Source organism: Phlebotomus papatasi, chromosome 1 (genome assembly GCF_024763615.1).
Source record: "Phlebotomus papatasi isolate M1 chromosome 1, Ppap_2.1, whole genome shotgun sequence".
In the NCBI taxonomy this organism is placed as follows: Eukaryota; Metazoa; Arthropoda; class Insecta; order Diptera; family Psychodidae; genus Phlebotomus; species Phlebotomus papatasi.
In genome coordinates, this window is record NC_077222.1 from 26,747,940 (window position 1) to 26,773,210 (window position 25,271).

Genomic DNA, 25,271 nt, shown 5'->3' on the forward strand with positions numbered 1-25,271 from the left:
GCCAAGTCAGTTCCTGATACGTTAAAAACGCGGTTTAAGATTGATTAGCACTCAAAAACCATCATTTTGAGAGTTTCTATGCAGATATTTTACACTGCTAAGCCTTTAAAACTTACGTTTTTGTGAGTTAGTGAATACAAATCTCCATGTGTATAATGTGTCAGGAACTGACTTGGCTATGACCGATCTTAGACGTCTCTGTACTTTAGGTTCAAGTGTGCCCAACACTTTAGTTGAAATCAGCACTTCAGTTATCAGGAACTTGAAAGCATTTAAACTTAAAAGACTGAAAACCCTCATCAGCCAGAGAACGCATTAGAGCTGAAGTATTTTATTAGATTGAATGGAATAGCAAGAAATAGACGGAAACATAGAAAATTTCTTGATTTTCACAATTTTATTCTCTACGTACGACATTCCCAGGATGGATGTCCTCTTCATCAGGTATCGAATATGGCAGGAAAAATCACGTACAGGTGGAAGTTGTTACACTGCACTTGGACTTGGATCACAACTTGATCCGTAATGTTCACCATTCGACTGACCGACACAGAAATTATCGAAACGACGTAGAAAATAAAATCGTGAAAATCAAGAGGTTCAGTGTTTCCGTCTATTTCCTGCTACATTTCGTCGAACCGAAATTTTATTGAATAGAATAAATAAATATTAAGGCATTGCTTAATACTACTACAATTACTACTATTACTACTACATACTACAATTAGAAAACGGTATCATGCATTTTCATTTAATGCGTACAAAAATCGTTCCGATCTACCAATTTTTGTCAAAATCGCGAGAGATTCTTGACGTCTTAATTTGTTGTGAGCTATTCGCTCTTTGATTCACACGATTAATCACAATTTATTCTGTGTATTTGTAAGAATTCATATTTATTTATCGTTTTTAGGTTTTAAAAAATCCTAAATTCTGAAAATTCTTTTACCATTATTTTAAAGCTTTAAAATTGCTCAATATCTTCTTAGAGTAATTTAGGGTCGACCTATTACACCAACTGATATCCAAAAACTCTTTATTTATTTTCTAAAACAAATAACGAAATCGCGAGAGGTCTCCAGTTCAATTCTGGGTGGAGGCAGGAATTTTTCCTATCTCTACTGAGACAAAACTGGATGATTTGAGTGTCACTTTCTCTGATTGAAGATTATCTGTACATAAATACAATTAACATTAAACAAATAGTTCGCAAAAATCTTCACAATAAACCAAAATTCATGGACATCATGAGCTGCCGGTTTAATGAATATTTATCCATCAAAATTACAATGTTTGAAAATATTTTTAAAAAATTCTACTTCGAAATTTTATTATCGTCAGGGTTTAACAGGTTTAACAGCTCTTTTGTAGTCTTTTTGACCATTCGATTATTTTCTACATTCCCAAGACAAATCTTTAATTAAGCTATTTCAAGCTGTTGTGATTTTTAGAATATTTCATTTAAAGCAGAGGCGTGCACGAGCACGAACCGTTGAAACCGAATAAACGTCAAATGAAACATGTGCGTCTATGGTCAAAACGCTACTAGAACAAACTTGTTTTGACGTTTATTCGGTTTTCAACGGTTCTTGCACACCTTTGATTTAAAGTATATCTTCATGAGTTTGTTGTCAATGAACTTAAGAAGAGTTATAAGTTCTTCTATTTAACATTAATTTTTAGAAACAGACAACCTCTTTGCGATACGGTTATTAAAATACCTGAAATTTTTTCAATATAGTTGTCTGCAAAGTTAGAAAGATTTTACTCAAATAAAGTAGAAGAATTGTGAATTTTTGTTCAATGAATTTTCTAAATAATTAAAAACAATTAAATATTAGAGATATTAATGAATCGATATTTTTTAAGTCATGTAAAATACTCAAAATTTTATACACGTGTAGAATAAAACATTTTTTACACCTATGAACCCTACACGTAATAAATAGTCAGGTGGTTTTTGACACAATCTGCCAAAGAAAAAAATATTTTCTTCGCATTTTTAGTGGCCCTTTTTGTGCGTTTCTCCCCCCAGAGATCTTTTGGGAATCAATCCCAGACGCAGGACTATGTATTGTGGCATGGTGGCGTCGCCCCAATGAACATACATTCCGTCACTGTGCAATTTAGTGTGAGAAATCAGGTGGGATTGTGGTGAAAAAAATTATGAGTATCATCGTGTCCATCAGTGACTTGGTGACGGCAATTTCTGTGATTCTCCTGCTATCAATTGTGCTCGTATTTGCATGGAAATCCACCAATGTCCGGGAGCTGCATCTATCCCCAGCCTTCCTTGTAATTGAAAACAGCCGTCGACGTCTCATTGAACGTATCCACCAGTTTCAGTATCAGCAGCCCCATTCACAGGCTTCTGGTGAGTACACTTGACCCAATTTTCTGTCCAGGTTGCGTATCTCTAATCCCAAAACGTGCTGGACATTTTCTGCGGTGCAGCAGGAAGGAGTACTTCGCAGCAGTCCAATCACTCGAGTGCGACAGAAGAAGTTGAATTGGAAAACGATTCAACTCCGGCCGATGAGAGTGTGTCCAACACCCCATCGAGTCTCGAGGAGGACAATCACCACTTCAACGTCCTGTCTGAGCACCATGAGCGCTTCCTGAGTCAAGCCGAAGAGATCATCGAGAGCCTCGAAGGCCCTGACGAAATAATTCGCGAGATGGATGACATGACTGATGGTATTCGTCATAGGCACTGGCGTGACTCAGGCGCCACCCAGGCCCAGTCAGTCGGCGCTGGAAGCAGCCCAGCAGCAGCCAGTCCCAGTGACACTTCCACCATCGACAACTGTACAAACGAGAACAATGAGAACGACATATCAGAGGGTGCCAGGGACACAGTAGCGCCCCCTGAAGCCCCTCCCCTTGTGGCTGACATGAGGATCAAGCTTAAGTACTTGGATGATGTCCAGAGGATAGTCCAGGGGCGTCCCAATGAGCCCATTGGGGACTTCAAGAAGCGCAATTTCAGCGTCGAACTAGCGGCCAATAAACTCGTCCGGCTCGTGTTCAATGGACACGTACTGCAGCCCGATTCCAAGACCCTGCAGGCCTGTGGTCTGTTTGACAACTGCGTCGTGCACTGCCTCATACACAAGAAGCCCTCGAGTCATCCACAAGGAAACACGGACAACGGACAATCTGCATCAGTCAACGGTAAGTTCCTTCAAATCCTTTTCCATTTTTTTTTGTAAAATAATTTTTTTGCAAGTCCAATTTATCCAATTAGTAAAAGAATCGTTGGGAATCAATAAATATTCAAGGGGTCAATAACTCAAGAAAAATAAAAATTAGATTTACGGGCAATTTCTACCCATTTTACCAATTAAATTCAATAATTTTGGATAAAATACAGTTTTTGTGGCACTAGAGAACTTTGCAGAACACTGTAAGTTCATTTGTTTGTTGCTAGAGGTGCTAAAGTCTCTTGTGAATTAACTCTTTCGTCTCTTTTGGGACTCTTGAGTACCCAAAGCAGCATATGAATATTCTGTGAAAATTTTTTTTTTTTAATTATTGAGAACTGATAAAAATCCTATTCTTGTGGATGATTACAAACCATAAGGATGTCCAAATGTAAGATATTTTTATAGGACCTCAATTAATTCCTGAGCTTAGATTTTTTTTATTAAAAAATGGTGAAATTGGCTTGCAGCATATGCTGCAGTCCGGAAAGAGCTACAATAGACTCTCTCTCAATCGGGAATATGGGGCAAAATGTCATCCGGTTTAGCGATAGAATTGAGCGTCAAAGCCTTTGTAAATTCCACAAAAAGCGCTCAATTATAAAGAATCACGATAAAGAAGGAAGAACTACAGCGAATTTGAGCGAATTAGCTTCTTAATTAAACGTGAAAATTGTCAACAAAATTTGTCGCCCGATTGAAAAAGAGCCGATTGAGTGAGAGTCTACTGTAATTCTTTCGGAACTGCAGCATATGCTGCAAACCATTTCTTATCGCTTTTTGATCAAAAATATCTTAGCTCAGGAATTAATAAGGCTCCTACAAAAAAATATCCTAGATTAGGTGAGATTCTTAACAAAATCTCACCTACTATAATCCTAACAAAATTTCATGTCGTCCGATCGACCTCAAATTTGGCCAAAATGTGTTTCGCCACTTCCTGATTCCGAATATATATGTGGCTAAGTTACGTTCCCGGCCGGCCGCTCTTTGGAGCTTAATAGCTCCTAAACTAAAAAAGATATCGACTTGCGGTTTTCGGCAAAGGTTATATATCGGGTGAAAATTGCAACTTGGTGCATAGACCCCCCACCCCCCACCCCTCCTTCCGCCATTTTGAAGACCCCCCTTTTTTTGTTTTCTCAATAGCTCCGCCCCTATGGCATTCAGCGGACTCAAATTTTAGTATGTTATAGCTGGGCCTTAGAGCTTTCCATCAATACCAAACTTAAGGTCCCCCGACCCCCCTGACCCGAGCTATAAGGGTCCAAAAAAAATTTCTTAAAATGGCCATAACTCCGGTTCTAATTGTCAGAATTTAAAAAGTGAGGGCTTTTTGGAAAGCTCTCGTGAAATGCCACTTCTCCTTCTAACATCGCAAGTTCATAAAACCACCGCTAGGGGCGCTTTTTTTAAAAAGAAAATTTTTAAATCTTAAAAGTTAAATAACTCAAAAATTCCATTGTGCATCGGGCTGAAAATTTAGTATGTTGTAGCCGTTGATTATACCTATCAAACAAAAAAAACCTTAAGTCGATCCATAACCCCTGACCCGAGCTATAAGGGGTCAAAGTTCGAACATTGACCGGCCTCTATCTCCGGTTCTAATTAACATAGCGACCTCAATTTTACCTTTTTGGTTTCGTCTCGATGAGCACTTTCAGATGAAAGTTCAAAAAGTCACCACAGGTGGCGCTGTGATAGCGTCAAAATTCATCGAAATTCAAAGTCACTTTTCTCAAAAACGGCATTGTGCAAGTTAATGAAATTTTAGTATGTTGTAGTCCAGTCTAGGACGTTTCCAAAATGGTGCGTATGCGCGCTGTGGTTAAAACAGAACCGGAGATATGAGGGGTCAAAGTTCACGAAATTCAAAAAATCATATCTCCGGTTCTATGTGACCGATTTTGATGAATGAGGGCTTAAACGAAAGATCTCACCAAATGCTACAACTTTCTAGAATGTTTGAACTTCGTGGGACCAACACCAGGGGCGCCACAGTCGAAAAACCAATTTCAATATCACATAACCTCAATTATCTCGACTGTCGCTGAACCGATTTTGATGATTACTTCAAGATAATTGTAGAGCATATTTGTCTCTACATTTCGTCCATACATCATTTTCCGCTCAGACTACGCTATCACTCCGATTTTGCCGTTTAAGTGTGAAAAAACTGATTTTTCCCATAATAACGCTTTGAAATCACTCAGATGCCAATTTGACTGCCTCTACTCCACCAAGACACTTAAAATAGGGGTTTAAATGGAAAGTCCCGCAAAATACAACAATTCTTTGATTTAGTTGAAGTTCAACAAATGAACACTTGAGGCACTCTGGATGAAAAAACGAGTTAAGAAACAAAAAACCTCGCTTATCTTGGCTTCTGAGTAATCGATGAGATCATGTTCTATAGGAAAATTATAGAGTACATTTTGGTCTACATTTCACCCATATATCACTTTTCTGTCAGTTCATCCAAATCCTTGATATTTTGGTTTAAATACAAAATTTGTATAATTTCACGAATTTGATTCAAGATAACTGAATGGCGACTCACAATTTCAGCTCTAAATCGAATTTGCATGCACTCCGAGTTAGCTCACGTTAAGAATCTCACCTACATAAGCCGGTTAGGATTATCTGTCCCTTTTGATATCCTTATACCTCGTAATCATCCTCATGGATTAGATTTTTATCGATTCTAAATCTTCAAAAAAAATTTCTAAGCAGTCATATCCTTTGGGTACCCAGAGTACCAAAAGATGCGAGAGTTAAGAAAGCTGTAAGAAGCGTATGCATCATATGCAATAAAATTATCAAAAATGCAAAAAACAAGCTAGAGGTTAAAAATATTGAAAGAAGGGGTGGCAAAGCATCCCAAGATTTCTGAAGTGCTCGAACTCGTGACTCAAAGGCTATACCTACTTCAAAAGTAGGGGAGACTGGGGCAAAATTTGTCAATTCTAAAATTTTAAAATTCGATATATTCCAAGAGAAAAGAGACCGAAGCTTCAAATTTTTATCCTAGATTGCCTTCATGGACCTCAAAAAACGTCAAAGGTTTTAAGAACTTCGAGCAAGAAATATAGAAAATAAAAAAATATTGAAATTTTGAGCCCTGTTTTTAAAATATTTGCCCTTCAGGAGATATCAATTTTCATCGACTTACTTTCCGAAATAGATGCATTAGTGTGTATTTGCTGTATAATTTGGATATCCTGAACACGAATCTGTTGTTCATTTGCGAATTTTTCAAAGTGATTTTCCTCCAGATTCAGATTTATCAAAAATGACCACTCGGGGTAAAATTTGCTAGAACGCATGGGGCAATAAATTGGTAAAAAACGAATAATTCCGATATTTCACATGGCGAAAAAAACACATCAAGTCACTGGTTCTGATTAAACTACAGAAGATTTTTGAGACAGCACAATTCCAACAGGAAGAGATTAAATGATTTTTGGAAGAATTCCCAACATCACAAATGTGTTTTTAAGGCTTGAATTTTTCTGAAGATCAATAAACACAAAACACTCTCCTCCGCCTTTCTTCCTCTGTTTTGCTACAGTAGACTCTCGCTAATTCGGCTCTTTTAAGATCGGGCTACTTTTTAATTCGGACAGCAGTTAAATTTGAAAACAGTTTGTTGACATTTTTGAAGTTCGATTGTAATTATCGAAAGAAGCAAATATGCTCAAATTTGCCATGCTTTGTCTCAGTTGTGAAGTGATTTTGCATTATTAAGGGGCTTTCATAAAATTTACAATTAATATGAGCATGTAAATTTAATGAGTACGCAGGTAAACAAAAAAATCGTTGCATTTCTAAAAATTTCGTGCCCGAATTTCTCTATAATTCGGCTAACATTTCGGTCCCAAATGCCCGAATTTGAGAGAGTCTACTCTGTATCTGTATCTGACATTCACTCGTCAAACTTCGTTGGGTTCAACTCGCCCAATTCGCCCTTCTGCCAATTCTAAGCCGGCGAAGAGAATTTTCTTACCAAAAAACAGCTTTTGGAAAATAATTTGAAAAACACATTTCTGGTTTAGATATTAAAAAGTGGACTGCACAAAGTTATAAAGGAATAAATTTTCTATCAAAATATCTCAATTGGATATTTCTTTCATTCACGAGAACTCGTAACAAAGCGAAAGAAAATGACAAAAATACCTAAGTCTGACAAAATTTGCCCCAGCTGTTTTGAAAATTTCTACAGAATTATCCTTTGGAAAATGGCTAGGAAAGAGTATTTCCTTTTGATTTAGAGGAAAATAGCTTCGGCAGTTGTAGAGGGGTAAATTTCCCATAAGAATATGCTAAATAGAAATCATTCAGATTCACTGATAACTTGTGAAAAATAAAATATCCGTTTTGGCACATTTTGCCCCAGTCTCCCCTACTTTCGCTTCATTTACTGTTTACCGGTTCTCAAACTATTTATTCCGATTTATAAATCACCCAAAACTTCCCCTAAAATAATTTTAAGAGTAATAGAATTGATTTTCGGATAAAAATTAGTTACCGGTTATGAGCCTGTTCAGAAGTGATTAGAACCGATTCAGTTTTATGGTAAATTCTAATTATTTAATTTTTATTAATTGTATTTCATTGACAAGAAAATTATTTCAGTTTTAAGAAGGTAAAATATATACATAAATTGTGGAACTCTGAGCTCCACAATTAGGACCGGAGATATATTTTTTTTAATTTAAAAAAACAGCAAAAAACTAAAAATGCATATTTAAAAAAAATCTAGACGTGACTATCTAGACGTGATTTCAGATCTGAGAACCTTAAATGACCCTTATAACAAGTCTTATTGGTCTCAAGGAAGAGAAAAAAGTAGCGTAAGTACCCAGACGCAAAAGAACTTTAAAATTGTTGCATAATGTTATTAAATCAAAATTAGATCTTCAGCGAAAGATGAAAATTCTTTTGTGAATTCCACTCATTTAAATCTTTTTTATCTGGTTGTTTAGTCAAAATCAAAATATAAATATTACCTAAACCATTTATAATTTCATACTGCATATATTTTTTCATGTCATTACGGAATTGCTTGCTGACTGAATTTTATTATTTTATTCACTAACATAAAACACCTATCACCATTTATTTTACGTCAAGCAAAATTAAAGATTAACTTGTCACTTTAGCAGAATTTTATTGTTTAATCTTTTGTTTTCTCATTTTGCGTTCTACTTCTCGTGAAAGAGATACATTAATAATCCTTCCACGACGTCTACCTATCAGAACATTAACAAATCTAGAGGACAGAGGATTAAAGATAGAGACTTCGAGTCTTCAAAGGACCTAAAACCCGAATTATCAAGGAAAAAAGTTAAACTTACGAACTTAAGCATTCCGCAAAGTTTGTTTCACTTTTCTATGCTTTTTGTAGAGTCTCTCTTTGGGATTAATGGCAATTTATTGCGTGTCCCAGTCTTTCGCGTTTTATCTCTATTATTTGTGTTTATTTAATTTTTTGTGTATGATCGCACTTTATTACGTTTATTCTTTTAAGTTTATTAAGTTTTTTAAATGCTTGACTACATATCTAGATTTCTATCATGTCCAAATGGTTCAAATATTGGTTGGCAAAAACCAATTGTGATTTCAATTACCAGAGATTCTTTACAATCTCAGCTTCTGTAAACATGAAATGAACTTGGGCACGTTAGTTCGGTCTCAAACTTTGAGGAAATACTTTTAGATACTCATGGATCACGATTGTGATAACCTGCTAAAAATCAACTTTCGTTTAAATAACTCAGCTCCTATGGCACGATATCTATTTCAAATTTTAGTACGTTATAGCTGGGTTTAAGAGCTTTCGATTAAAAGAAAAAGTTGAGTCAATTTTCAAATAGCCATATCTCTGGTTCTAATTATCAGAATTTGAAAATTTTGGTGTTTTTGGAATGCTCTCATGGAGTACTACAATACTATTGACACCGCAACTTCATCCAATTCAATCGATGTTTCGATTAATCGAAAACTATTTCAAAAACTAGACGATGCCTTTTCTTTAAATTTTAGTATGTTATAGCTGAGGTCGAGACCTTTCCCACGGTGAGTCGCACTCCTCCCTCGATATTTCCTACCTTGAGCTATAATAAAAAAAAATGTCTAAACCTGACTGCATTTTCGGTGTTTATGATGCGATTTCGATGAAACTTTAATATACATTGTATCTTAGTTCGAGATCTTTCTAACGACGAGTCCCTCTTCGTTAGTCGTGCTAGCTTTCCCCCTCAGACTATTTAAAATAGAAAATGACCAGTGATAAACCCGGATAAGCTTATGGTAGCTGAGATTCTTTACAGGTGATCTCGAAATGCGTGCAACTCGGAATGCGTGAAAATTTGATTGATAGTTGAATTTTGGTGGTAAAGAATCGCGTCGAGTAAACTGTTCTCGGCAGTCGAAATGGATGAAATTGGCTCGACGCGATTCTTTTTCCTTAAAATTCAACTCACAATCGAATTTTCAAGTATTTAGGGTTGCAAGAACCCTAAGTTGCACGCATTTCGAGGTCGACTGTAAAGAATCTCAGCTACTATAAGCTTATCTGGGCTTATCACTGGTTTTCAATACTGGCCGTCAGGAAAATCTAAGGGTTCTCTCGCTTGAGTTAAATTTGAATTGTTATGGCTTTTTATTCCTAAAATTCAACTCGCAATCGAATTTTGATACATTCATAATTGTAAGAAATCTGGAGTGGCATTGTAAAGAATCTCAGCTACCATAACCTTATCTGGGCTTCTCAATGGTTTTACTTTATAAAAAATTCTCCAATAAATTGCGAGTCACCTTTGCTAAAATATTAAGTTTTTTTTTCAAACAATTTTATCGCACATTTCGAATAGAGCAAAATTATTAGCAAGTACAGCAAACTGTCCCATAAAAACACAAAGTTGGTATTGACCCCTTGACTCCCTCCGCTGCACTTCTCATTGTTTAGCCAACAAATCGCGCCAATGAATGCTAATTCTTCGGAATACATTTTAGTCAAAGGCGATTTTTTTCCAAGGAAATGAATAAGAAGCTTATTGTTTTGCCATTGAGCATAAATAGTCGAATTTAGTGTTTTTCTTTGCGTTATCAATGGCGTATTGTGACATCATTGACACAGATTTTCTTCGGTAAATGAAGGAAAAAAAAGATGATAAGAACTTACTTTTTATTGCAGGTTCGGAGTCCGCAGGAATTTCGCAGCAGCAGCAGCAGAGGAATGATCGATCAACGGACAATGGTTCGGGATATTTATTTGTGAGCCTTGGTCTCTTGATTTTAGCCATCATCTTCACCTGGTACTGTCGCTATCAGTACGGAAGCCTCTTCACATGGTACTCCACAATTGGTTTGGTCACCATGACCGTGATCTTTCTCATCATGATCCCCGTTATGGTCTTGATCAATCGTGAAGTTCCTGTCAACACTTAAATCCCCTCCCCGCCCTATCCCAAGAAAAACCCTCCGTTTCTTGCTTCCGAGCATTTCTTGTTTACTTTCTGGATTTCCCATTGCCAGAATTTGTCCGTTTTGCTGTGCACTTGATCGACGACGTTTTTACTTTGTCCTCTAAACCTTTAATTTTTTTTTCCTATTTTCTGGGATATATAATTGCAAATTAAAAAAAAAGAAAATCTTTAAGAGAAAGGAATACAATCTAAAAGGAGAAAAAAAGATAATTAAAATGTTGTGTAAATAAATGAAGAAAAAATATATATGAATTATAAATTAATATTTCATCTTCTCTCATTTCTTTTCACTCTGCCAAAAACACAATAAAATGTTCTATCTAGAATTTTCTAAAAGATAAAATGAAAAACTGCCTCAAAGTGCTCAAATCAGTTAACTTAAAAGTCCTTTAAGAGAAATAAAAATACCATTGGAACCCAGCTGAAAATCCCCATTTAAATAATTGCACTTTGGTACGAGAGGGACTTTTTCTCCAAAAAAGAAATTATCTAGATTACAATTTTTTTTTTAAAATTCACTTCCACGCTTGTTTGATGGCCTTCCGGGATGCCAAGTGCTTCACCACATACGACGCCACCGTGAGCCCCAGCAGGACAATGGAGATGAGAAAGTAGTCAAAGTCCTCCTTGAGCAGATCAAACGTCTTGGACGGAGCCACTCGCGTTACAAACATATCCAGGCCATGCGCAATCACCAGGCAGGTACTCTCGAGGCCACTTGGAGCTGTATAGATACCACGGATTCGTGCAATAGACTGATTGTAGTTGATGACCTGTTCACTTGGCAATGGCAATTCAGGAATGTACGGAATGACACCCTCCTCACGGGCTTGATTCTGTGTCGTCGTCACAGGACGTCGAGGATCCAACAGAGCCCACGGCATCTCTACAATGGCTCCCGTTGACAATCCAACTGAAGCAAAGAGGTTTTATCAATTCAATTTTCTTTCGTTTAAAATATTTGTGTCCTCTTTAACGAAATGGACAAACAATTGAACGCCCTACAACTCTTCAGATTATTCCTCCGAAGAAAAATGAGGTATAGTCATTCGAGGAGAGATGGAACACCTTTTTTATATTCAATATTGCGGATACGCTTTGAATGCGAGACAAAGATGAATCTCACTGGTTTATCAATTGAAGACTCTAAATTTAAGATATCAATATTAGAAAAGCCTAGATGAACATAGTCACTTCGAAAAATAGGATTAAAAAAAAGTTGTATTTTGAAGCACTCAAAAAAAGTGCGGTCGAGATGGAACACCCCTAGTTTTAGCAAAATATTTATAGTTTATTTTATTAATTTAGAATAGGAGGGAAATGATTTTAGACATGAACACTATTTCATTGAATTTATTGGAGTTTATTTTATTTTTTCAGTATAAATGATTTATTTTGTGGAATATGTGGCTCATATACTTCGATGGTAATTTCGCTGAGTGCATCAAGTCAGTCTTACCAGAAATTTAGGGAAAATAATTTCTAATATTAACTTGAAAAGATTTTAAATAACATTGATCAAAATTCCCACCGGAAGTGTTGCCAAAACTATTAAGTTCCATCTCTCCTCAACCCCCAAATACACGTATTCTCTTATGGCGAAATAAAAATTTTTGGCCATTTTTCAGACATGAAAAAATTCAATTTCAATTTTCTCGTACAATTTTAAAAGTAGAAAGCTGTTACTTGGGAGTTTTCATTAGAATGTTAAAGGGCACAAATAGACCAAATGAGGTGGAGATCGTTCATAGGGTATAGGCAGTAGGCGAAGTGGTCCATCTCTCCCACTGTTCCATCTCTCCTCGAATGACTATATTCAAAAAAAAATCTTTGAAAGGCTATAAGTCCCGTTTTTATTGTCTGAATTTAATCATGAATCGCGCAAATGAAAGGTCTCGTGAAATACTACAACTCTTTAAAATGACCAGTGATAAGCCCAGATAAGCTTATGGTAGCTGAGATTCTTTACAGCTGACCTCGAAGTGAGTGAAAATTCGATTGTGAGTTGAATTTTGGAGATAAAGAATCGCATCGAGCTAATTTTGTCCATTTCGACCGTCGAGAACAGTTTACTCGACGCGATTCTTTACCCCCAAATCAAATTTTCACGCATTCCAAGTTGCACGCATTTCGAGGTCACCTGTAAAGAATCTCAGCTACCATAAGCTTATCTGGGCTTATCACTGGTCATTTTCTATTTTAAATAGACCGAGTGAGGAAGTCCAACAAAAGAAAAAAAAGTTCATTGAAATCGGTTAATAAACATTAGAGATAGAGTCCGGTCCATAGGGATATGGTAAGGTTCGGGGTACAGTGGGTTGGGGTAGACACAGATGGGACCCATTATTAGAAAGATCTTGCTCTCGCATACAATATATGCTAAAATTTCATCGAAATCTCTTCATAAACACAGAAAATGCAGTCCGGGCAAAACTTTTTGGGCTATAGCTCGGGTCAGGGTATATCGAGGGAGGAGTGCGACCCACCGTTGAAAAGGCCTCGACCCCAGCTACAACATACTATAATTTAAAGAAAAAGCATCGTCTAGTTTTCGAAATATTCGAGATCGATTAATCGAAAATCGATTTTTCAAATTTATCGGACCCTCGATTAAATCGAATGAAATTGGTATGTCATAAGGCTTGTAGTACTCCACGAAAGCTTTCCAAAACACCAAAATTTTTCAATTTCCGATAATTAGAAGCAGATATTACGCTTTGAAAATTGAATTTTTGGCCCCCTGTAGCTCAGGTCAGGGTGGTCGGGATACCTTAAGTTTGGTATTGATCAAAAGCTCTTAGGCCTAGCTATAACATACTAAAATTTCAGCCCGATCGGTGCCAAAGGGACTGAGTTATTGAAAAATCAAAATTTGGTGGTATTCCAAAGTGGCGGAAAGGGGGGTGGGTCTGACATCATCAACTTCTAGCGGCCCAATGAATTTTAACCTTTGCCGAAAACCGCTTGTCGATATCTCTTTCCGTTCTCTCTCCAGAAGTCGAAATGTAACGGACGGGACGGGACGGGCGTCCACGAAAATCGATTTTTAGTACACATGATTTTCGTGATCTATGAGTGTGAAAAGGTGTACATCCAAAATTTGGGCCCGATCTGACGAGATCGGATTTTACCTGTGACCACAAAAGCTGAGATTGTAAAGAGTCTCAGCTAACATCATAACTTCGTACTGCAGAGACCGAGATAGGGTAAATCAACAACTTGCTGGGACACATCCAACGAATGCCAGCTGAAAGGATGCCTAAAAAACTACTAAACAGTGAAACGCGCCAGAAAACGAAGAAACGAAGTAGTGGACAGTATCCTTAAACAGCTGGCGGTGCTGAGGTGCAGGAGGGAGATGGCAGAGAATCTCTAGAAGGTCAGGCCATAAGGAGACCTGTAGGGGAATTCTGCAACAGTATGACAATGTCATATGACAAATTTTAAAAGTATTATACGAAAAATTCGGAAAAATTCATTGAAAATCAGATTCATATCAGTTATTAAGTGCTTCATAGCTCCTTGCAATGAAAATTCGGTACTCACTGGTCTTTAATGTTGTACTATTCTCGAATTTATCACGAAAATTTCTCATATGACATTGTCATATCGTTACAGAATTCCCCTACTGCGCTTACGAATTTTAGCAATTGGAATTTAAACTACTCGCTCTGTGATGCAAGTGTCCCGGGCTCCCGGGTTCGACTCCTCTTTAGGCCACCAGGAATTTTTCTAGCATTAAAGGTGATCGAATTGCATCCACTGAGTTTCACTCTAGATGATTCCACGGGCATGGGAGTAACAACCTCATCCCGTATAAGAAAAAATAATAATGAATGTCCCGAACTTCCCTTGCGGGAAGGCCTAAGTTTCTCTATGGAACCATCAGTATAATTATTATTACTCATACCAAAACTGAAAAAAAAACAGAAGAATCCACCACCACGATATTATCAGCGAGATTATCACGGAAGAGATGTCGAGAAAGGATCTGGAGATTGTGTTCTGTAAAGAGCAAATCTTCACCTTACCCGACCCGATCCAGTGGCAAAGAACCAGAATAAGTTCTTCGTGGTAGATGTCAAGACCGCCATGAGGATGGGAACAGCTTTGCCCAAGAATTCAGAGATAATGTTGAAAACTATTAATCCCTTTTCTCCCGGAGTTGGAGAAATTGTACGGTACAACATGGTATGGATACGGAGAGCTAAAATGTGACCGAGCATTTCGGGTAGAGCGCCACGTCTCCTGCAGTTTACAGACTGGTGCTCCATATCGTCGGTTGCGGCTACCTCTGTCGTATCTGCATTTGTTTTGTATCTGAATTCGGAGCAACTACAATACAGACGCCCCCTCTTGCGTGAAATGCTTTCACAAAAGAAATGCAGATACGACAGAGGTAGCCGCAACTGACGATATATCTGCTGGGCCGTGGCAACCTTCTTACCGAGAGTATTTGTTTGCGCACGAATTGCAGTGAGATATTTGGCAGCCTTCAACACCTGTGGCCAAAATATCTTTTGATTGCCTTTCTGACAATTTCTAAAAGCATTTCTTGCATCTGGGTGGGACTTTTACGGCTAAATAGTTTAAGAATCCTCCACGGTATTACAAACCGTCAAAAACTGTGACTCCTGACTTCTGGAAGCTATTCGAATAACTAAATTATTGTATGATCTTTCCCGAATTAAAATAAAATATGAGCACGTTATCATCACGAAAGATTTGATAGTTAAAGCCGTTATACCGATCTAAACCCTGTACATAAATACGTTTCTTTTCGATTAATTCGAATTAAGTGTAGTGAACTTACTTAGAACGTCCTTGTTGGTGATACCCTTCTCCGTGATTGTCTCTTTCATGGCAAAAACATTTGCAGGAATAATGTAGGATTGTCTTTCGATCTTTGGGACAGGTGGTGTAGTCAGTGAACTCCAAACTGTGCTGTTTGTCTGTATTTTTCCCTCATACAATTCAATTGTTGCTGAAATACAAGGGACAATAAAAATATCTTCCTTCAAAAATATTATCAAAAAAAAATGAAACTCACTAATTTCCGTTCGACGGACTTTATCATTGTAGTAAGAGTACACGAGCCAATTTTCCGAGTGGACCATATGAAGGGGTCCTTTAGCTCGTCTGTGAGTCAGAGACTGTACAATATATCCCGAAACAACATCAATGAGATGAACATTAATTACATCTACAAAAGGAAATTGATTATTTGCAGCAACAACTCTTGATTGGTTTGCTAAATATTTTCTTACATTTGTGAATTGCATCGAGACTAAATGTTGCAATTGCAATGAGATTTGGATTGACGTATTTGTACAAAACTGATCGATCACTCAACACTCTTCCTTGAGAATGAACATGTTCAATTGGATTCTTTCCAGCCACTTGAATTACCTGAGCATTTGATCCTCCACTCAAATTCAAATTCCAAATAAGTCTCGATTTGATGTCCTGTTGATAAAACAAACAATTCCTAATTGATAGGCTTTCTTTCTTTATAGAATTTTTGACATTTTTGAAGAAATATATAGACCACGCCTCGTTTTGCCGTTATTACATAATAGGGTGGAGTAACCACTTAACGCTACTTTTAGGAAAAAGTGAAATTAACTGCATTATAACTTTTGACCCCTTATTATCAGATAACTCAAATTTCACACAAAGTTACTTTGATGTATTGGCTGTAGATTCGTGAAAGCAATAGTCGCCCAATTTAACCCTGGACTACTTAAAAACTGATTTTTATTAACAATGCAAAAGTAACCACTTCGTCGCCACTTTTTACCACTTTTCGCCAGTTCTGTAACCACTTCTCGCCACCCATTTGGAAAGGTTCAAACTCGATTATTTTCGGCAATGTTATGAAAAATACACATTCAGCATTTCTTTTTAATCATGATCATCTTATTATTATTCACATTAAATGATTTTTCTTCACTTTTATTAGAGAAATTAAATTATTAGACTATTGCAGAAAGTAAACAAAGTAGATTAGACAACTGAGAATCTATGAAGTGAAGTTAGCGTCGCCTATTGTAAAGCTATGGCGACAGGTGGTGAATCAATTTTAGAATATTACCACTTTCCGCCATGGCTCATTTTTACATAAAAATAATATAAAATGAAATATTAACTAACTAAATACAAAATTTATGTATTCGTTGAATGTAATTAAATGTTCAATAGACAAATTATTGATTCAAAATCGGAAATTTTGTTCGATAAAAGTTTCATGACACTATATTTGGTAAGAAATATTGGACTCGATACACTTCTTGCTTAAAATATTCCTCTAAAAAATGCTCCAACATTTAAATTCAAAACAAAAAATGAGTGTTTTTCGACTCTATACGTAGCAGCAATAAAAATACAAGTAACATTGCGGCTCATTTATTTCATAAATCGTGAAAAATAGCGATTTCAATATAAGTGGCGAGAAGTGGTGATTCCACCCTAAAGTTTATTTTTTCAGCGGTAGCCAAAGGGATTCTTCCCATAAAAAATAGGCCACGCCCCCATGGAAAAAATGTTTACTAGAAATTGTTATATTTCTTGTAGAGCATTACGCGTTTTGAGAGAGAGTGTATTAAAATTAAGGGCTGCAGTTAAGCATTATGTAAGCAAGAAGATATAGTACACGAGGGGCGTAGCAATATACATTTTTCGCTTTCTCTTTTTCTCAAAACCTTAAATAGATCAATAAACCAATAACCTTAAAATAAAAGTGATAGTAAATTAGGGTGGGCTTAACTTACCATACTTCCCCTTTTGATTCGCGCCTTATTAATCTTCCAGGAAATTGATTAAAATTAGAATAATAGCAACGCACGCAGGAACGCATTTCATCTGGGTCAAACACTCGAACATGATTAAAAATTCGGTCGGAGGAAACAAATTTGGGTCAGAAAAAAGCTCAAAATAGGCGTGGAATATTAGAGGGCGTGGCTAATATAATTTATTCTTTTTCACTACCGGATTTCCGAGGCTGAATTGCGGTCTGATTTCTGTTTCTAAACTTCTTTTTTTGTCAATATTCAGCTGTTAATGGATAAGAATGTTCTCCCGCTTTTTGCGGTCTCTGAAGAAAATCACGTGCAACTTTGAATCGTTTACAAAATAAAACAAATTAATAAAACATAGAGTAAATAGAATGTCCGCCTTGACTACAATTTTCCCCTTACCCTTTCCAACTTCCAACAAGGTTACAAGATAAATGGTACAATTGAGGGTGGAGATAAGTCAAAAAAGTGGGCGTGGCTTGTAAGCAAGCTTAGAATCTTCATTTTTCCCTTCCGCTATTACCTTTTTTTAACAATATTGTAGTATACTGGATGTAAATGAGGAGCTTTGGCTAAGACAATATAGAAACAGGGTGGAGCTTCAAAAGGGGCGTAGCGTCTCAACATATTTTCCTTATTGCCTTTATAAGGGGCGTGGTCTGTTTTTTTAAGGCTCAGAACTTCTAAGCCTATCCATACTCAAAATTATTGGTCTGACTTATTCTGGGCGTGGCTTTTTTCTCCTTATTTAACATTGAAAAAAAGAACGACATTTTTTAAGAGGGCGTTACTTAAAATTCTTCCTTCAAAATACGGATTTTTTCAAAAGTAAATATATTCTTTCCTGTAGAGAAGTTTCGAAATATTAGTTCTTACCTTGTTAGTTGCCTCAATATGGTACCCTGTAACTTCTCCGGTCGTCTTCACTGTGTACAAGAACATCCCATCTGCCTGATTCTGTCCACTTTCAGGCAAAACATGCGCCTGATTATTCTCATCGAGGATAAGAATTGCACGCAAAAAATTGCCAGATTCTTCTTCATTCAGCACAGAAACCTGCTGAATTCCATGTGACAAATGGACAAATCCATTCTGAATTGGTTCCCCAGTAACCGGATTAAATTGATAAATAATACCATTCCGAGAGTCCCTTTGCTTCCCTATAACAGCATATTGAGCTGGATGGGGAAAATGTTTAGCTGTTCGCTGAACAAGAAGTTTCATTGATTGATTCTCTGTGAATTTTTCAATTTCTGGCAAAAACTTTGTCCAGTGTACTTTTCCGGAAATATTATCAATGCCAAAGAGCTACAAACAATAAATAAAATACATAAAGACCTTCAAATTGAAATAAAAATCCCAAAAAAAAACATTACTTTTCCGCTAGATGTGAGAATCACAATCATTTTGTGAAGGCCAAAAGAATCCCTGACCAATAGATCAACATTGGATGATGTTGAGAGACTTCCAAGACCCAAAACAGTCAAGAAAATATTTTTTGCTTGATGCACTTGGGTAGTTAATCGCCTGGCAATTGCTCCGAAGAAATCCCCTGTAAAGTGAAAAATTTAGCTTATTTCTTATTGAGAAACTGAAAAAGTTAATCAAGAATTACCCAAAAAAAAATAAGCCAAATTTGAAAACAAGATGGAAAACAATTGAAATTAACAATCGACAAATAGGATAGCATGGGGTAAAATTAGACAAATGGATAACTCAATTTAAAAAATATATATTTTTGCTCCGAAAGATCTTAATATGAAATTTAACAAGAAATTTACTTTGAAGTTATTTTCCAAAAACTCTTTTTATCAAGAAAAGTCTATACGCTGTTCTAAAAGAGATAGAAAAGGCGAACTGGACATGATATGCACATTTTTGTCACATTTTACCCCAAGTGGTAATTGCTGTAAAAAAAAAACTCTTAGGAAATTCCAAACACGGACAATGGATTCATTTTATTATCTGTGAAAACTAACTAAAGCAAATATTTTGGAAAATAAGTTTACCAACATTGATAAAGGTGACAAACATATTATCTTCCAAAATAGAACGTTATCAACTTGCAGTTTTCGTTAAACGTTACATATCGCCTAGAAAACGAACCTTGGTGCAACTTTTTCCGTCTCTCAACACTTCCTTTTAGAATTTAAGGACGTATTTTTTCGATGGATCCGTTATTGCCAGGAACTGAATCATATTTTATATTGTTATAGCAGACCTATTTTAGGATAAAACATTTTAACGTCTCCTGCCTTTACCTGCTGGAAAGGCAGAAAGTCATATTTTAATGCCCATTTTTTCTGTCATTATAAACATTCGAATTTGATGATTGATGGTAATACTGCAAGCTTTCGTGAAACGCTTCCAACATTAAAACTTCATACGATCACCGTAATACGGGCTTCAGATCTAAGACTGCCCTGTAGCTTAAGGCAGAATCACATTGGCAATAAAATACTCGCCGTAACCTCACCGTATTTCGTTAATTTACGCATTTTCATTGCATTTCTTACACAAATTTTCAATTGCCGTATTACCTTATCTCACACTCGGTGGCACTAGGTGAAAATAATATAAGAAAATTGGAGAAATAAAACAAAAGTTCGATAAAAGGTGAGCAATAAAAACTGTAGAGAAATTAATCATTGGGGAAAGTGCCCTGCCCATGGTCTACGTCTACACGGTCCCAAGCTTTACAATAACTAAATTTTCTGTATGTTTTTCAATAAATGTGACTCATCTCTTTCGTATTTTAAAAACTAGGGGAAAGTATCTTGTTTTTAAAATATATTACGGAGTCGTATTTATTCAGAAACATAGGAAAAATTTAATCATTGTAAAGCTGGGGACCGTGCAAAGCATGGGCACTTTCCCCTACAGTTTTTTTTGCTCACTGTTTATCGCATTTTCATTTTATTTTTTCAATTTTCTTATATTAATTTCATCTAGTGCCACCGAGTATGAGATAAGGTAATACGGTAATTGAGACTTTGCGTAAGAATTACAATGAAAGTGCGTAAATTAACGAAATACGGTGAGCATTTTACTGTCAATGTGATTCTGCCCTTAAAAGCAACCTTGAAGTGCTCGCAAGTTAGAGTGCATTCTTCATTCTAATTAACTTTGTGACTGTAAAGATTTTTATGTTTGTGAGCTAAGACGAACATTTTCACTTGACAAATCGATAACGCCGTTCTAAATTTTCAAACTCATTTTTCCCAAAACCCGTTTTGTACAATTTGATCAATTTTAGCATCTAGCATCAATTTTAGTAATCTAGACTAAAATGTTACCAAAAGGTGCAATAGCTTTTATGTAGGGGTCAAAAAATCGGAGACATGAGATTTCAAAGTTTACGAATTTCCAATCGTTTTGTCCCCGGTTCTATTTGACCGAATTTGATGAATAATGTAGCAAATGAAAGGTCTTGCAAAGTACTACAAGTTGCTAGAACAATTGATTACTTAAAAGTTCGTATTTCTTTTCCACTGCAATATTTTTTTATTGTTAAAAATACTTCAAAAAAGCCACGCTGCAAAAAATCATTCCCATGAAGCATATGCTGCATGTTACTCAAAGGACACTCAAAAATATCGCACGTTTGCAATAGCAATGGCAGTTCTTTTATCCTGTTGCTACTTTAAACGTAAAAAAATAATAATAGAATTCAGGGTTAATGGTTTTGATCAAAAAAATCTTTTTATCACAAATGAAATGGATTCCTGGCGGCAAAATGAGGACAAATGACACAAAAATGAGGAAAAACGTGGGAAAACAAGGAAGAAAAACCACACAAGAGGACAAAAACAATCACAAAACACTTACATTGAACACCATTATCCACTTTTGATGCAGAATTGGGAGAGATCAGTGAGATATTGAGACAGGAAGAGAAGTATTTTTCTAATTGTTTTTTTGTTTGTCACTTACCGTCTTTGCTGTTGAACTCATCCTCAATGGCTCCCTCGGCGTCCGACAGAGGCAGATCCACCATCTCCACGGCCACAACATGAGCCAGAGATTCCTCCCGTGTCCATTTAATCTTGCCCTGCTGCAGCAGGATCACGGATGAATCGTCTGTGTCGAGGAGAATTCTGCAAGCAAGTGGTTGGGATTCTGTCTTCCTGCGGCACTTGACGGCTTTGATTGTGGGCGTTCCCAGGGCATCAGGCAAAGGGATTGTCATCCCAATGTCATTCAGGGATTCCCCTGTGCTCAAATCCGTGGCCAGGATGTTGAGGTTCTGGAAGGCATAAAGGTTTCTCAGGCTCTGAAAAATACATTTTCTTCTTCCTGTCTTACCTTGTCCTCAACGACAGATTGCAGGAAAACCTGCCGATTCTCCACTTCACTGACAAACCATCGAGAATTGGGCAGCATCTTCAGACTGAAGCCACTGTCTTCCAAATTAATCACTTCATCATTAACAAGAATTGTCGCTCTGAGTCCGGGAATTATCCTGGGAGCTGACTGAGCTGGCTTTAGAAGGGTCTTCGAGAAGATTTGGCCATTTTCAGAGATCAAATTCACCCCAATCACTTGAGTCTCGATGGCACAGACAAAAAATGGCACAGCCAGAACACATTTCCCCTTCTTAATCCACGCAGCACTAATCTTAGAACTGCCCGGCTTCAGCTGTTGCCCCGTCGAAGCATAGTACTGCGTTAGCTCGATGTGAGAATCCCAGAATGGGATGACGTGGTAAAGCATGAGATTTTCACTGAACCACAAATCATCCCGATCCGGATAGTGCGATGTCAAGCTCCATTCCCACATGAGAAAACCCTCAGTGGGATTCCATCCACGGATCAGGGTTGGTGTCTGTCCAGAAACCGTCAGGAGGGTACTCTGGGGCGTCACAGATTGCGTGTCCATGTAGAAAGCCGCATGTTTGATGTCTCCCCTTGGGCTCTTCTCTAGCACCTGCCGCCACAGAATATCTCCCGTCTTGGCACTCAAACCAGCCACCACTCCCTCCTCCGACGTCATCAGGATCAAGTCATTGCCAACAGAATCGAAGAAACCATCCTGCAATTTGCCCACGAAGCTCCTTCGCCTGAACAGATGACCAAAGAAAATTCCCAGTTTGAGGTTAGAATACGTCAAATAATAAATATCGCATCAGTTTGAGAAAAAGGAAAGGATAATATTACCAGTCAAATTTCCCAATCTGATCCTCGTACAAACAGCACACGGAGACCAAGAGTGAGAGGAAAAAGGCAATTTTCAGTAATAAAACATTTTCTCGCGACATTTTCCGTCGAACTTTTCCGGACTACTGTTTTTACATCAGCGCCACCTCCTCCGGAAATACTGAAGTTTTCTGTTCAAAATTTTACAGTTGTAGAGTTAATTTCTACGCGTAGCGTAAAAAATTAAAATATTTTTTTACGCTTTAATTTCCTTAATAAATTTATACGGCAATTAAAAATATCTCACCAGAAAAATGCTTTGATATTACAGTGCCCGCTTTGTAATCCGGATGATTGGGAGCCAATATGACAGATGTCCGCTTCGTAATCCGGATGGATTTTTTGGATTTGTGCGACGTCTCGAAAATATATTACAAGGTTTTTTTTGTTGAAATAGAATAAAAGTTTTAAAGAAGATTAAAAAGACATCATTAGAGCATTCTATGCTATTACACTCAGTCCCGGGATTAAGCACATTTTCGGGACCGAAAAAAACGCACGAAATGGCATTACGCATCGAGAAAAATTGCATACCCGCAGTGGATTTCTTTTAAATAAACCTGCCGTAGAACGAATTTCGCGCGGAGTAAAAGTAGTTCAAACAAAAAGATTTAACTGTTTAATAGAAATGCATTAACAAATAAAATAGTATTTTTTGGCCAGAGTTATTCAATAAATGGTTGGAATATTTAAAAAACTTACCTTAATACAAGAAATTAAAGTTTTATTCTGAAAAAGTAGCAAAATAATGTTTTCAAATTTCTCGCGTCACAACATAGTAAACATTCAGGCGTATTTCAAAAATGACTTCATAAATTGACTCCCAATGGTAGGCAAACTTGCATAATTGTATGTGCATAATTCCGTCAGGTGCATCATAAAGCCTTCATAAAGTCCCAGTGTCGCAGTCGACACAATCAATCTAATCGCTTTTTTAGATAAAAAAAATCACTGTTTCTGACTTTCAAAATCAAAACCGAACTTTTGAAGGCTATAGGAGAAATTTCTTGCTTCGGCAGAACATATACTAAAATTGGAACGATACAGAGAAGATTTGCATGGCATTTCATTTTTGGGTCACCAGTGACCCAATCGTCCTTAAGGGGTTAGAGGCTTTAGAATAATTTTCAATATAAAATTACATTTGAAAGTGTTTTTATTAAAAAAAAATACTCAAATTTTTCGAATGGGCGCACCAAGAGATTTAATAAGATAATTCCTTTTATAAAAATGCATTAGAATATTCTTTTCAGTTGAAGTACATTTTTCGGGTCAGTCGCTCTGATCAGCGACACATAGCCAAGACGGCCAAGACAATAACCTTTTTCAGGTGTGTCGCGACGGAAATTTTTCGGGTGTTGCTGGGATCAACGACAAAGTGATATTCACGAATTAAAAACGCAAACGCACTTCAATTGGGAAGAAATTAATTAGGTAGTGATATTTTTAATCGAAATAATTAATTTTAATGTAATATTGTATAGAAGATTGCATTAGAATAATTTTATCAGTTGAAATAAATTTTTTCGGGTGCGTCGCTATGATCAGCGACATATAGCTAAGACAGCAGCCTTTTTTCGAGTCAGTCGCTATAATCAGCGACAGAATTTTCCGGGTGTCGTTGGGATCAGCGATAAAGTGATAATTTCCACAAACAAATATGAAAACGCGTTTGAATTAAATAGAGAAATTATGTTTTTCTACAAAAGAATTAACTCTAATGTAATTTTGTGTTAGGATTTTATTCACAGCGAACAGATTGGGCTTTTCTACATGGTCATTGCTTTTTTACGCCTTCATTGCTTTTTACATGTGGAAAAAATAATCAAAAAATTGCGGCACCAAACCAATTTTAGCACTAATTTGATATTTTTACGCCTTATGAGACAATATTCTTTAAAAAGAAAATGATATATTAGTAAAATTTTCCGATTATAAGTGCCTTGAGAAAAGAACAAAAAGCAATAGACCGGTCAACTGCTTTTTGCTCTTGATTCGAGGTGTTTCGATTTGGCAAATTTTACTAATAAATCATTTTCTTTTTAAAGAATATTGTCTCAGAGAACGGAAAAAACATCAAATTAGTGCTAAAATTGGTTTGGTGCCGCAATTTTTGAATATTTTTTCCACGTGTAAAAAAGCAATGAAAGCGTAAAAAAGCAATGACCATGTAGAAAAGCCCAGTCTGTTCGCTGTGAAAGTGCTTTCTAAACAAAGTGAATAAGAGATTTAATCAAAAGAAAATTAAGAAATAATTAAAAAAAATAAATTTATCGTTAAATGTAGTTTTTTTGCGATTGGGATTCTTTTGCATGAAAAAAATAATGGGAAGGTCTATTCATTAGCCAGGACACCCACCATTTTTCGGGTTATGTGCCTTTTTGTATAGCCAAGATACAAACCCTTTTTCGGGTGGATTTTGGTTAACATTCAGCTACGTCTTGCTCAGCCCTGCTTTACAACTTACCCAAACACCAAACACATTTGTCCTGTCGAATTATCTCCTGATGTATGAGAAGAATTCAGGTCGTCAAAGTAAATTAAATCTCAGGAAAATTCAGGGAAGGTAATCACAAAATTCCCAGCTTC

The 25,271-nt window shown here is 36.6% G+C and overlaps 2 protein-coding genes across 4 annotated transcripts; one reads left to right on the top strand and one right to left on the bottom strand.

Moving 5' to 3' along the window:
- Positions 1-1,941: 1,941 nt before the first annotated feature.
- Positions 1,942-10,954, top strand: LOC129798345 (transmembrane and ubiquitin-like domain-containing protein 1). Of its 2 annotated transcripts, none has more exons than XM_055841460.1 (3): positions 1,942-2,374; positions 2,455-3,174; positions 10,402-10,954. In XM_055841460.1, exons 1-3 carry the CDS (start codon positions 2,167-2,169, stop codon positions 10,653-10,655), a joined length of 1,182 nt encoding a protein of 393 aa, XP_055697435.1. In that variant the 5' UTR covers positions 1,942-2,166; the 3' UTR covers positions 10,656-10,954. The 2 variants fall into 2 exon arrangements, with proteins under 2 accessions (XP_055697435.1, XP_055697437.1); XM_055841462.1 differs by having other exon boundaries at positions 2,458-3,174.
- On the bottom strand, positions 10,940-22,796 carry LOC129798333 (ER membrane protein complex subunit 1). Of its 2 annotated transcripts, XM_055841441.1 has the most exons (10): positions 22,644-22,785; positions 21,793-22,546; positions 21,421-21,733; positions 21,316-21,333; positions 18,864-19,039; positions 18,364-18,795; positions 15,961-16,159; positions 15,744-15,896; positions 15,507-15,677; positions 10,940-11,606 (listed from the first exon to the last, which is right to left on the bottom strand). In XM_055841441.1, the coding sequence occupies exons 1-10, from the start codon at positions 22,742-22,744 to the stop codon at positions 11,209-11,211; spliced, it is 2,715 nt and encodes a 904-aa protein (XP_055697416.1). In that variant the 5' UTR covers positions 22,745-22,785; the 3' UTR covers positions 10,940-11,208. The 2 variants fall into 2 exon arrangements, with proteins under 2 accessions (XP_055697416.1, XP_055697417.1); XM_055841442.1 differs by lacking the exon at positions 21,316-21,333 and having other exon boundaries at positions 22,644-22,796.
- Positions 22,797-25,271: the final 2,475 nt, after the last annotated feature.